The sequence below is a fragment of the Vipera ursinii genome (genome assembly GCF_947247035.1).
Source record: "Vipera ursinii genome assembly, chromosome: 2".
Lineage (NCBI taxonomy): Eukaryota > Metazoa > Chordata > Lepidosauria > Squamata > Viperidae > Vipera > Vipera ursinii.
This window is the reverse complement of record NC_139513.1, coordinates 142381833-142395320: the sequence shown is the minus strand read 5'-3', so window position 1 is coordinate 142395320 and position 13488 is coordinate 142381833. Positions and strand designations below refer to the sequence as shown.

General features: G+C 39.7%; 1 protein-coding gene and 1 long non-coding RNA gene across 2 annotated transcripts in view; one reads left to right on the top strand and one right to left on the bottom strand.

The window, feature by feature from the left end:
• The window catches only part of STXBP4 (syntaxin binding protein 4), a gene marked incomplete at its 5' end in the record, with an annotated part of 116127 nt that extends 105202 nt beyond the window's left edge, over window positions 1-10925 (bottom strand). Inside the window, one exon of the mRNA XM_083353623.1 lies at window positions 10894-10925. Within this exon, the coding sequence (XP_083209749.1) occupies window positions 10894-10925 (32 nt within the window). The remainder of the gene's footprint in view (window positions 1-10893) is intronic.
• Window positions 1-13488, top strand: part of LOC310635062 — a 792702-nt gene that overhangs the window by 231958 nt on the left and 547256 nt on the right. The window lies entirely within an intron of this gene.

Genomic DNA, 13488 nt, shown 5'->3' with positions numbered 1-13488 from the left:
TATGAGGCTGCGGCTTTATCATCAATTAGTAATTGGTTTAATTTAACAGAAGGGAGATTATTGAATATTGAGGGGTGTAATTTGTTATATGGCTGGCATGCTTATTTATTGTATGATAAAAAGGTGGATAATATTTTTAAGGCACATATATTTAGGTATGCCCTGTTGCGAGTTTGGAAAAAATATCGATATAAGTTAAGTTATAAAATACCAATTTGGGCAATACCTAAACATGCGATAGAAAATATAAATGTGGGATTTAAACATGATGTGACTACATATAAAGAAATCCTTAGACTGGAAAGGAATGTATGGCAATTAAAGCCATTTAATATTTTAAAAGAGGAAAAAATAGTAGAAACTTGGTTTCAGTATGGCCAGATACAAGCTAGATGGAAAGAAGATCAGAAAATTGGCATCTCGATATCAGATGTAAATTTGGTAAAACAAATTAGAGATCAAAGTCAAGCGCATATAAAAAGGATATACTGTATAATGCATTGATAGAAATAGATTCTGAAACGGAACTTGTTAAAGATTGTATAATAAAATGGGCCTAGAATATTCAAGAGCCAATTACGATGGATACTTGGGAAAAAATCTGGGTCAGAAATGTAAAATTTACACAGGCACAAAACTTAAGAGAGAACTTTTATAAAATGTTTTTTAGATGGCATTTAGATCCTAAAAAATTAGCATGTATGTATCCAAATTATCAGCCTAAATGTTGGAGGTGTGGTTGTGATGATGCAACGTATTATCATATATGGTGGACTTGTAAAAAGGTTAAAGCTTTTTGGGATTAAAATTTGGTGGAATATGCAGAAGATATTTAAGAAAAAGATAAGGTTTTCTCCACAGTTATTTTTGTTGGGTATTATTACAGATTGTACTGTGATAGAGACTAAATTGATGTTGCATTTAATAACGGCAGCAAGACTTTTGGTATCGCAATATTGGAAGAAGGAGAAACTGCCTACTATAGAAGAATGGACTTTGAAAGTTTCAAACTTGGCAGAAATGGCAAAAATTTCAGAATATTTGAAAGAACAATCGCAACAGAGATATATATTGGAGTGGAGAAGATGGATTGATTATATACAGAATAAATATGGGACTAAAAAGTTTCATTTAGCGTATGAATGAGTATTAGTATAATTATTAGAATTATAAGATGTGTTATTATTTACTTATGTTAAAGGGAGTTAAAGTGCGATAGGATTTAAAGTTTAATTATAGTTATTTAGCATATTTTAGTTTAAGTTTGTTAAAGGCAATACCCTGTATTCAGCTCTGGGAAGTCGGGGGGGAGGGGGAGGGAGGGGAATTGGGGCTATGTTTTAAATGTACTGGATAATGTAGGATATGTTTATGTTTAAAATGTATTGTAAAACTTTAAAACTCTTTAATTAAAAAAGAAAAGAAAAGAAAACCTCGGACAGGAGGAAGAGCGCTGCCAGGTGGGCAGGCAGGTGTCTTGCTTGGCTGTGGCTTGGGGGGTACTTTTTTCAGTGCCATAACAGTCACTAAGCAAATTGTTGTAAGTCGAGGACTACCTGTACTTCATTACTTTTTTTCTTTCTTTTTTTTTTTTGGTCAGGTTTTTGACACCTTGCTAGGCGACTGGTGGTACTCGGATGTTGCCATATCCTAAAAGTGGTACAGTGGGTGAAAAGGTTGAAAAGCCCTGACTTAGAGGGTGATGCTTGTTTCATTTTTATTTTGATGGCGTGTAAAACACTGTTTACAAGATCAGGCTCAATTCCTGCAATGTTCTTTCCATTCTTTTGAGAACGTCCTGACACTGATGTCAGGAAGTTAATTTAATTTATTTTATTTACGTGATATACTTACTCCAGATGATTTTGGGCAGTTCACAATACAAATAGTTCTCACTTTAACAACCACAATCGGGACTGGCAACTCCATTGTTAAGCAAAGTTATTGTTAAAGCAAGACATCACATGACCACACTATCACCTGTAGTCATTAAATGAGACATCATGTGACTGTGACTTGCAATTTTACTGCCAGCTTCTCCGTTGACTCTACTTGTCAGAAGCCAGTTGTGAAGTGTACAAATGGCGACTACGTGATTGTGGAATGCTGCAAATATCATCAATGCCTGTGGGTTGGAAAGTGTCTGAATCTCAGTCACGTGATCATGGGGATGTTGTGACAGTTGTAGTGAAAGGACTAGTTATAAAGTTACTTTTCCAGCAACATTGTAACTTCAAACAGTCACCAAATAGGGCAGTCATTAAGTCATTTATTGTACAATAAAAGAATACAGTATAATGCAATTTGAAACAAGCAACAAGGTAAGAAGCAGATACTGTAAAAAAAAAAGTGAGATTATGGTCACACTATCCTGGAATTTTCCCCACATTCTTTGTAACCAAAGAAATGTGATACATTTCCTTAGGACGAGAAGCCATCCTGGAAACAGTGAGGGAACGGCCCCTGTTGCTTTGGCCCCGGCCGGCCGGGAGCCAATGTACAATTTCGTGGTGGCCATCTATGCTGAAGCGCATTCAGCCTTAGCTCCACAAGGCCGTGTGGAAACAGCGAGGGACCAGCCCCTGCCGCGTTGGCCCCACCCCCTGGGCACACGCTGGATAAGTATCACCCTTTGTGAGGAATAAAGATATGCACCGTCGCCTGGAAGTGGCCAGCACATGGCCCTGCCTACTTTGGGCAGGCTAGGAGCTGGGCAGTGTTGCGCTTCTCTTCAGATTCATGCCACCTAGCTCAGTCTCTTGGCACTGTGAGGGGAGCGCCTTGCTGTCTGCGAAAACCAGGCAGGCTGGGAGCTGGGCAGCATTGTGCAGGTAACATTGACTCATGTTGCTTATGGCATCCCCTCCCCCAGAGCCCACCAAGCCGGATATGTGAAGTAGGTGAGGGCCATGTGCTGGCCACTTCCAGGCGATGGTGCACTTCATTCCTCATGAAGGATGACACTTCCCCAGCTGTGTTTCTTGCCTGTTTCTTGCCCTCATCTCAAATATTTTCCCACCACAGGAAGGAAGGAAGGAAGGAAGGAAGGAAGGAAGGAAGGAAGGAAGGAAGGAAGGAGAGGAAGAGGGTCTGAGGGAAGTCCTGCCTTAGTCCTTCCCTGCTGCCCTTTCACCATCCCCTTGCCCCCCCTCCTGGACTATCTTGGGGGGTCCCCCATCCTATTGCTAAGGAAGCTTTGGATACAAAGCCAGGTCTCCTCACATGGAGAGGGAGTGGGCCTCCCTCTTGACTTTGCCCTCATACCCATCATGAGCAACCTGGCTAATGAGAGCAAGCACAGCAGCAGCAGCCTTGAGGAGGAGGTAAGTGCAGCTGGGCGCCCCTTTGGGGAAGTGGGGCTGGGCTTAGTGCCGTGGGTGCTTGAGGGCTGGGCTGGGCATTTGACCTCTGCACCACCATCCATTCCCCCCCACATGACCTGAGAGGAACAGTGAGGCTCCTCCAGTGGACCATGCCTTGGCACTTGCCCTGGTCCCATCTCCTTCTGCCAGAGACCCTCAGTTCTGTCCCACTCCTGCCCAGGCCCCCATAGGCATCCTTGACACGAACGATGTAGAGCTGGCCATGCCCACCCAGTGGGCCACACGCACTCTGGCCGCGCCCACCCTGGCCACCCCCGCGAGGGCAACCACAATGCTGATGTGGCCCTCAATGAAATTGAGTTTGACACCCCTGCCTTAGGTCATGGTCACCTTGGCAGCACCCTCCTAGTGACGAAAAGTAAGTAAACAGGCAGCATGTACCATAAATGTAAAAGGACACTCTTGTGTATTTCTGATCTACACTGTCAGCTACCTGTCATCACACTGATCTGTAAACATGCTATGTAGTGCACAGATGCCACTTTTGTCTTCTCTATAACCTTCCAGATTTAAGTTAGAAAGATAGGAAGATGAATAATCTTGGACTGTTGCTAAAAAAATTTGTAAATTTTTTTACAAATTTTGATTTTAATAAACAGTGGAAGTAAAAAGCGGAGAAAGAACACAAATGCACATTGTAGTTACTGGTATGATCTGCTTATCTAGCAACATTTTATTTGCTATATATAAAAAACAGTCTCCCCTCAATAAACTAGGTTGCTCTAAAGGCACCTACTGCATAATATTAGTAACAGCAATAATTTAGTACAGCTGACTGGATGTCAGCCTTCAATGCATTCTCCAATCTTTGTAACATACTGAAGAAACACCTAACAGCTAAACCTACTACAAAAAGAGCCCAAGTGGGTAGACCTCACTGGTTTGATCCTGATTGCCAGCAACTGAAAAATTAATTGAAGGCAGCCATGAGGCTTGCCCAGAGGAATCCTACTGCCCATATACAAGCTAAGATGCTGCACACAAGAAGGGAATATAAAAAACCTATAACATTAAAGAAAAACAGTTTGGCCATTTCAATCTGGTCAGAACTTGAGTTGGCTGCCAGAAGTCATAACTCAGTATTATTTTGGCACTCTGTAGCAGGTATCCTGAAGGAACAGAGATTTGCATTTGACATACCAATCTCTGCTGCGGACTGGGAGAATTATTATCAGTGCTTGTTCGCCCCCACCGAACCGGTAAAGAAATTATTTTTAAACAGTGATTTGGTAAATCCTAGAACTCTCCCCCCTTGGCCACCAGTCTCAGAAAAGGAGATACAGTCCATCATTAAAAGCTTAAAGAGCAATAAAGCCCCAGGCGAGGATTTTTTACCAGCAGAATTATTTAAGAAATTTCCCAACTGGTGGGGCCCTGTATTAGCGGGTCTTTTTACACACATAAATAACACCTGCCATATACCAGATGGGTGGAAGATGGCAATAGTTGTCCCCATATATAAAAAAGGGAATAAAAAGGATCCTAGTAATTATAGGCCCATCAGCCTGATTGACATTGTAGCAAAAATATATGCTAGGTACCTTTTGAACAGAATTGAAATCTGGGTAGAGGAAAACAACATCCTCACAGAAGAACAAGCAGGTTTTAGACAAAACAGATCTACTATTGATAACTGCTTTGTCTTGAACCATCTAATTGCCAAATATGCCTATAAGAGGAGACCCGTTTGCTGCTTTCATGGACCTTACAGCAGCATTTGATACGGTAAATAGAGACGTACTATGGAGTAAATTGACATCTCTTAAAATAGAACCCAGACTCCTGGCTTTGATTAAAGCCCTTTACACAAGTACCTGTTTGAGGGTGCGGTATGGGGTTAATGGGGCCCTGACTAACAGGATTCACACAAATAAAGGGATAAGGCAAGGGTGTATCCTGGCCCCATTATTATTTAATTTATACATCAATGACTTGCCAGGGTTAATGAAAGATACCATGGTACACATGCCGATGATCCTAAATACTTACTGTAACAGCTTGCTTTATGCTGATATGATTTTATTATCATACTCACAAGTAGGATTACGTAGGCTATTAAGAAGATTCTGCTCTTATTGCCAGGATAACTCCCTAATCATTAGCAAATCTAAATCGAAAATAATGGTGTTTGGAAGAAACCGTCAAGAGACATAAGTGGCAATTCGATGGTGAACCAATTGAGCAGGTTAATACCTTTGTATATTTGGGAGTAACTTTTTGCAAGACTGGATCTTGGGCCTGCCATCATCAACGGAGTACATTTAGAGCAAAAGCCCATTTGAATTTATTGCTCAAACTAAAGAACCATAGTTACCCAGGGTCCCTAGCTCCATTACTCAAGGTTTATAAGGCTAAGGTTACCACAATGCTCTTGTATGGAGCAGAAATTTGGGGTCTTTACTCAACCACAGTCCTAGAACAAACACAGTCCCAGCATTTGAGATGTATTTTGGGTGTAGATCCAAGAACATCTGCTGCAGCAGTTAGAGCTGAATTGGGAATTCATACAATTCAGGCATTATCTAAAATTAGAGCTTATAACTACTGGTGCAAAGTTAATGAAATGGAGACTGATAGACTCCCCAAATTATGCCTACTAGAGCAAATAAAACTACAATCACAAATCTCCTGGATCACCAAACTAACAAATTTTGTAAGAAGCTGTGGCCTTCCTGTCTCTTGCGTAACAGGAGAACAATCTAAAAAAAGAGTTGCCCAAAGAATTAAGGATATAGAAGCACAAACTGATATGGCTATCCTTAGTACGGTGGGTAACTTGAAATGGCTGAGTAAATACAAATGTACTTTTCAAGTGGACAGTTATTTGAAGTTACAACTCCCAAAACATCTTAGGGAGATATTTACGAGAGTGAGATTCGAACAGCTTGACACAATGGTCAGATATGGGAGATTTCATGCTATACCGTACAATGAGCGTCTCTGCATTTGCGGAGCGGCAGAGGTAGAGGACCTGGCTCACATCCTATTTGACTGTTGTCTGTATAAGAGGGTGAGAGACAGGTAGCTTGGTCTATATACCAAATGAATGACCCATTGGGATCCCCACATCAAAATAACTTACCTTATGTCCGGTCAGAACTTGAAAATAACATTTAACGTAGCACAGTATTTAAACAAAATGATCCGGTTAAGATCTGCATATGTGGGACTGATTGGGGAAGATTGCAAGGGCGACTCCGAAATATAAAGTTATCATATTTTATCTATATCTCAAATTATTGTACATTATTACAATTTCATTTTAGATTGTATTTTATTACTATTTCATCTTAAATTGTATTTTAATTCCATTTTAAATTGTATTTTATCAAATTCCATTTTGGATTGCTTTTATCAAGTTTTGTTGACGGTTTGTTGCTGGAACTTTGCACTTTGATATGGCCCAAGGGCTAATCAATAAACTTGTTGTTGTTGTTGTAGTACAGGATTTTTCTAAAGAACATAAGCTCACATTCCAACTGGAATAAATCACATTTCAGAAGCAGGGATTTTAGTGTTTTGCCTATTCTGTCACAAAGGTTTACAGATGGAAAATGATAATGTATGCAGGATTTTGTTAAATAGCAAATAATCTGAAACTGCATTACTGAATCTTAAAATCTACATTTTAGTCAATTAGGATTTGCCCCTCTCTGTGACGATCATTTTTGGTAGCTTAAGATATACAAATGGTTTCTTGAATGATACTTTACTGATAATCAATATTTTTTTTATTTTGCTAAAATATGTTTAAGTTTTTGGAAGGCAAACGAAAACAACTGACACACACACCCAACTCTTATTTCTGGATTTATGTAAAATACATCTACAAACCAGGTTTTATATGCATGTAGATTTAGGAGAGAGGGTTGGAAAGAAATTTCAGTAAATGAAGAAGAACTTTTAATAATAAAAAAAACTATGAATCACTTCTTTTTATTCTGAGTAAGGTACACAAAAAACCACAAAAAAACATTAAAGTAAAATGCCTGCTTGCCTGCCTATCATCTGTCTTGTTACAGAATAAGCCTGCAATAAACTTTACATTTTATAGAGATGAAAATATCTGTTTAAATAAGATTTCAGACAATGGCTGGGAACAGCTATCTAAAATCTAACCATGAAACACATCTTATAGATCTTATTCTCTGGTTTTCATCCATCCCATTCCTCCCCCCCACCAAAAAGACAATTGTTGCAGATGAAATAAATCAATCTTAAAAAGCGCTGAGAGGTTTCATATTTAGCAGCAGTAGAAATGCTTACTTCCATCATATTTTAAGTTTGTGTTGTCTCTCCTTCCATTTAATCTTCTCACCTGACATAATTCACACGTGACAGCAATAATTAGTTCTCCCAGTGCAATTCAATAAGTAGGAAGAGCTATTTTTAAAAAGTACTACCAATTACTTGCATTTTCTCTGGATATTAATATATCGTTTATCTTTCTCCCCATTAAAAGGTTTATAATAAAATACAGCTCCTTTTGTTTGTGTTAGGATTCATTCTTTATAATCCTCTTGGCATAAAACTTCAACTGCCTTTATCTATTTAAAACAATTTGTCTACCAGATTGTGTCAGCACATGTAGGAAATATAACTCCTTACTCACCAACTTATAATAATCTAAAACTCCCCAGTACTTATCCATTATGTACATAGTGGCACAGAAGACAGCTAGATAAATTCAGAACGATATTGCAAAGCAATTATTTTCCAATACCTTTCTATAGACAAATTATCAACTAATTCCTTACATTCTGAATGGCAATGCTAGGCATTAACAAAAGTTACAGTTATTCTCTTATGTCTTGTTTCTAGGCATATCTGGTTTTCTGTAACTGAAAATTGAACTATTGGGCTAGATATTTATGGGCTTAATCTAATAGAACATCTGATTCCAAGTCAAAATGCTTGCTGATTCCCTTCAAAACTGTTCTTCAAGAACTGCAGCAACACCAGATTTTTATTTTAGCTGTTAACGGTTGACCAAAAGTCTGTGCTTACATTTGTATATGAAGGAGATAAATCATCTGTCAATATATCCGATGCATATGACAGATAGTTTGGTGTAGTGGTGAACGCACCAAACTAGAAGCTGGGAGATTGCAAGTTCCAATCCTGATATAGGCATGAAACCAGCTGGGTGATAGGCCAACTACTCTCCCTCAGCTCTAGGAAGCAGGCAAGGGCAAACCATTTCTGAAATCTTGCCAACAGAACTGCAGGGATACGTCAAGAGGTTGCCAGGAATCAACACTGATTTGAAGGCACATGAAAACACAAAGATTAAAACAATGAATTTTATACACTGTATATTTCATTGTCACCAAGAATGTTTAGATTCATCTAGCTTGCCTGTTTCTCCTTCCCAGCTCTTCAAGCTAAGATTTTAGGTTTGATTTTTGACATACCTTCCTAGATTTCTAATCTAACTTATCTACCATTATTTATCTACCATTTTTTGCAGCTTTGCCATGAGAATAAGATAATGATGACAGAGTGGTTAGCATTCTGGTACTGGAAAACTGTATGTCCTAATTAATTTTTTTTAAAAATTCCATTTATATCCCGCCCTTCTCTGAAGACTCAGGGCGGCTTACAAGCTTAGCAGTAATTTGCAAGTAAAATATCAACTTTTATTGATAGGATCCAGAAATACTTCAGAATACTGATGGATATACAATCTGCGGAGGTTCTACAGATACAAGATACTAAACGGAATGGCAGAAAGTACCATAACATGTATTTTACTTTGGAGTCATTGGTGCTCTCTATGCTTGGTTGTTTGCTTGCAGACATTTCATTATCCAACAAGGTAGCATCATAATTGTGAATGTGGGTTTTGTTCCCTGTTTATATGTAGTAGCTTGCCCTGCCAATGTTGGTCAGAATGAGGTTTTCTCCTTGCTATTTCTTGAGTAGGGTATTGTGTTCTGCTTGTTTCTCTGGTGTTAATCACTGCTTATGTGGGTGTTGGCTGCTGGAGAGGATATGTCCTGGACTTTTTGTTTCCTTCTTAGTTTTTTCTTGTCTCTTCTGAATGATGTATAAATATGTTTTATTTCTATGTGTCTATTGATGTCTGATTTGTCTGAATCCCAGCTTTCCAGGAATCTCCTAGCATTTTGGGATTTGGTTTGGTCTATTTGGAATGAACTGCCGGTAGAACTTCGGACTGCCCCAGACCTTCGCTTGTTTCGCCGGGACCTTAAAACTTGGTTGTTTGATCTTGCTGGACTGGACTGAGGGGGTTTTAATTTAATTTTAATTTGTTTAATTGTGGGCTAGTCTTATTTAATTCTATTTTAAAGTGTACTTATTTGTATTGTTTTAACTCGCCCTGTAAACCGCCCTGAGTCCTTCGGGAATAGGGCGGTATATAAAATCAATTAAATAAATAAATAAATAATAATATTCCTGCATAGTTCCTCTTGTGGAAGCTTGGATTGTTATTTTGATAATGGAGCACTTGGTTAGTGTGGGTTGTTTTTCAACAGGGTTGTCTTTCTAATTTTCTATTATTTCTTCTGCTGAAAAAGATAACCAAGAAGTATAGTGCAGGGCTTTTCAACCTTTTCACCCATTGTACCACTTTTAGGATATGGCAACATCCGAGTACTACCAGTCGCCTAGCAAGGTGTCAAGAACTTGATGGCAAAAAAAAAAAAAAGAAAGGAAAAAAGTGATGAAGTACAGGTAGTCCTCGACTTACAACAGTTCGCTTAGTTATAACAGTTCGAAGTTACAATGGCACTGAAAAAATGAATCAGTTGCCAACCATCTGAATGCAAATCACAAGACCCTGGAAATGCTGCAATATTCCAGCTGATCGGCGCTTCTTCTGGGCTCAGAAATGCCAGGATCAGCGTCAAGCTCCAGCTGGAGCCTGGCACTGATCCTGGCACTTCCGCTGAGCCCTGACAGCCCCAAAGAAGCACTGATCCTGGCGCTTCTGCTGAGCCCTGACAGCCCTGCAGCTCCAGCCATCTCTTGCTCAGTCTTGTGCGGTGCTGCCTCCAGTTCAGCTCATTCCCCTCCCCCGCTACCACTTTTCTAGGATGGTCGCGTACCACCTGCCAGGTGCCAATATACCACAGGTGGTACCTGTACCACTGATTGAAAAGCCCTGGTATAGTGTTTTTTCTTCTTCCCTTTGCGCATTTTATTCCTTTGAAGCTCCCAGAGCACCAAGAACTCCACAGTTCAGCTCTGAACTACATATATTCTCTTTTATTGGTATTTTACTTTATTTACTGTCAGTGATCACAAAAGATATATCACTCTGGACTCTTATTAGCTCAGCATGTAAGAATGCAGTAATGTATGCATGAATGTGTAACACGTATGAAAGCACATTTCTTTCATTATATTCTGCACTAACTAGATGTATTACACTAACATTAATATACATATATTAGGAACTGTTTTGATAATATAAATCATAGATAGATATTGAATTTAGTTATTATACTGTAGGTCTAAAGACGTGTAAACATACATGACTTACATTTCAGAGTGATTTGAGTCTGGGGATGCCATTTCTGTTGACAAATCTCATTAATAATGGAATATTCCAACAAGCTCACAACTAAAACTGCCCCTTTGCTGTAAAGCAGAAAAGAACACCATTGGGTATTATATGCATCATTACTATGGATTGCATTCAAACTAATACAGACACACATTCTTTGATGGTTTGATACACCTGGTACTGAATTTACTGAATATTTCTTAGTTAAAAAATAAAATATTCCACATTTTTAGCAGCTTGAGACAGAGAACACTAACAATCTTGGTCACTAAGACCCACAACTGAAGCTGTAGAGCCAGAAATGGGTACTGGTATCAAGGTGGTGGTCCCCTTGGTACTGGAATGCTTATCCTGCTCTTCCTGACGTATCTTTCCTGACCAGTCATTACAGAGATCAGCTCACCTTATTTCCACAGAAACAACCCTTAAATAGGGGTACCAATTTCAATTACAACCATCTTCCAATAACTCCATCTTTTCTTTCCTGAGAAAGCCAGCAAGTGGAAGCCAGCTAGTATGCTGACCTCTTTTTATTACAGTAGCTACACTTTTTCTATGATTGCAGTCCAGATCAACCAGTACGTGTATGTGCAGAATGCATCTTGAAAGGATGGCAGATGGAAGCAATTGTTTGTACTTTTGAGCCACCAAGTTTGAATGTAATATTGTCCCTACCAAACTAGACTATAGATAGCAACCAACAGAAGAGCCAGATTGACTTCGTGGTTAAGGCATAAAGGTAGAAACCAGAAGATTGTGAGTTTTAGCCCAGGCTTAGGCATGAAAGTTGGCTGGGTTACTTTGGGCTAATCACTCTCAGTTCAACTCACCTCACGTAGGCTGTTATAGGGAAAATAGGAAGGAGTATTAGGCATGTTCACCGCCTTATAGAAATAAAAAGGTGGGATATAAATTAATAAAATTAAATGCTGTAAAATTAAAAATAAAATTAAAATCTTTGTTATGTTGTTAGTTGCGAACTCGTGTCCGACCCATCGCGACCCTATGGACAATGTTCCTCCAGGCCTTCCTGTCCTCTACCATCTTCTGGAGTCCATTTAAGCTCACGCCTACTGCTTCAGTGACTCCATCCAGCCACCTCATTCTCTGTCGTCCCCTTCTTCTATTGCCCTCAATCTTTCCCAGCATTAGGCTCTTCTCCAGTGAGTCCTTCCTTCTCATTAGGTGGCCAAAGTATTTGAGTTTTAGCTTCAGGATCTGGCCTTCTAAAGAGCAGTCAGGGTTGATCTCCTCTAGGACTGACCGGTTTGATCGCCTTGCAGTCCAAGGGACTCGCAGGAGTCTTCTCCAGCACCATAGTTCAAAGGCTTCAATTCTTTGGCGCTCAGCCTTTCTTATGGTCCAGCTTTCACTGCCATACACTGCAACTGGGAAGACCATAGCCTTGACTATATGCACTTTTGTTGACAGGGTGATGTCTCTGCTTTTTAGTGTGCTGTCTAGATTTGCTATGGCTTTCCTCCCAAGGAGCAAGCGTCTTTTAATTTCTTGGCTACAGTCCCCATCTGCAGTGATCTTGGAGCCCAGGAAAATAAAATCTGTCACTACCTCCATTTCTTCCCCATCTATTTGCCAGGAATTGAGAGGGCCAGATGCCATGATCTTGGTTTTCTTAATGTTTAGTTTCAACCCAAGTTTTGCACTCTCCTTCTTCACTCGCAACAAGAGGCTCTTTAGTTCCTTTTCACTTTCTGCCACTTTCTTGCCTAGTCTCAAATCACCCAGGGATCTTTTGTGGTGGTGGCTGAATGCGTTCTTCCTGGTACAAGTCTGGCTCCCTTATCTTGCTCAGGTCGCTTGGTGTGACTATCAAAGGGGCTATAACTCCTTTAATCCTTAACGAAGCAGGTGATCAATAGACCGGACATTTCAAAACTTGTTTCATCAGTTTAATCCCTAGAAAACTGTGCCCTGCGAAGCCGAGCGCTTTCCCATAATTTCCAGGGGTGTGTCCTGATAACAAACAAGTCTGCAGTGCACTCGTCTTTTTTGAAACTTAGCCTGGGGCGTCTAAGATTGCGGGAAGCAGGGTTGCAAGCGGAATTTCCAATAACAAGACAAAAGTGCTAAGATTCTGCGCTTAAATTAACCCAGATTCTGCATTTAAAAAAAATCAGATAACAAAAAAAACCCCAACAAATCAGTTTTAAACAAATTATTTTTACCTATTTATCAGGGTTCCCAGCGGGGATTCTTAAAACCAGATTTCGCGCTCAGATAAACCCAGATTCTACAAAGAAAAAAAGCCCAGGTGGCAAAACACCATAAATCAGTTTTAAACTAAATTATCTGTACCTAATCTAACACCTACAATATAATGTAATGTATAGAAAAACTTAAGATTTCATTAAATTTTAAAATAAAAAAAACCCCAAGAAACCCAACAAGGATTGAAAAACCCAGATCTGGATTGGAAAAAAAAAATCCAGCACCGGCAACATTGGCGGGAAATGCGTACCGCTCCTAACTCAGAGGCGGGGCCAAAAGGCGACAGGTAACGAAAACGCGAACTTACCCCCCGCGGCCGCCGTAGCCAGAACGTAGCGCTGG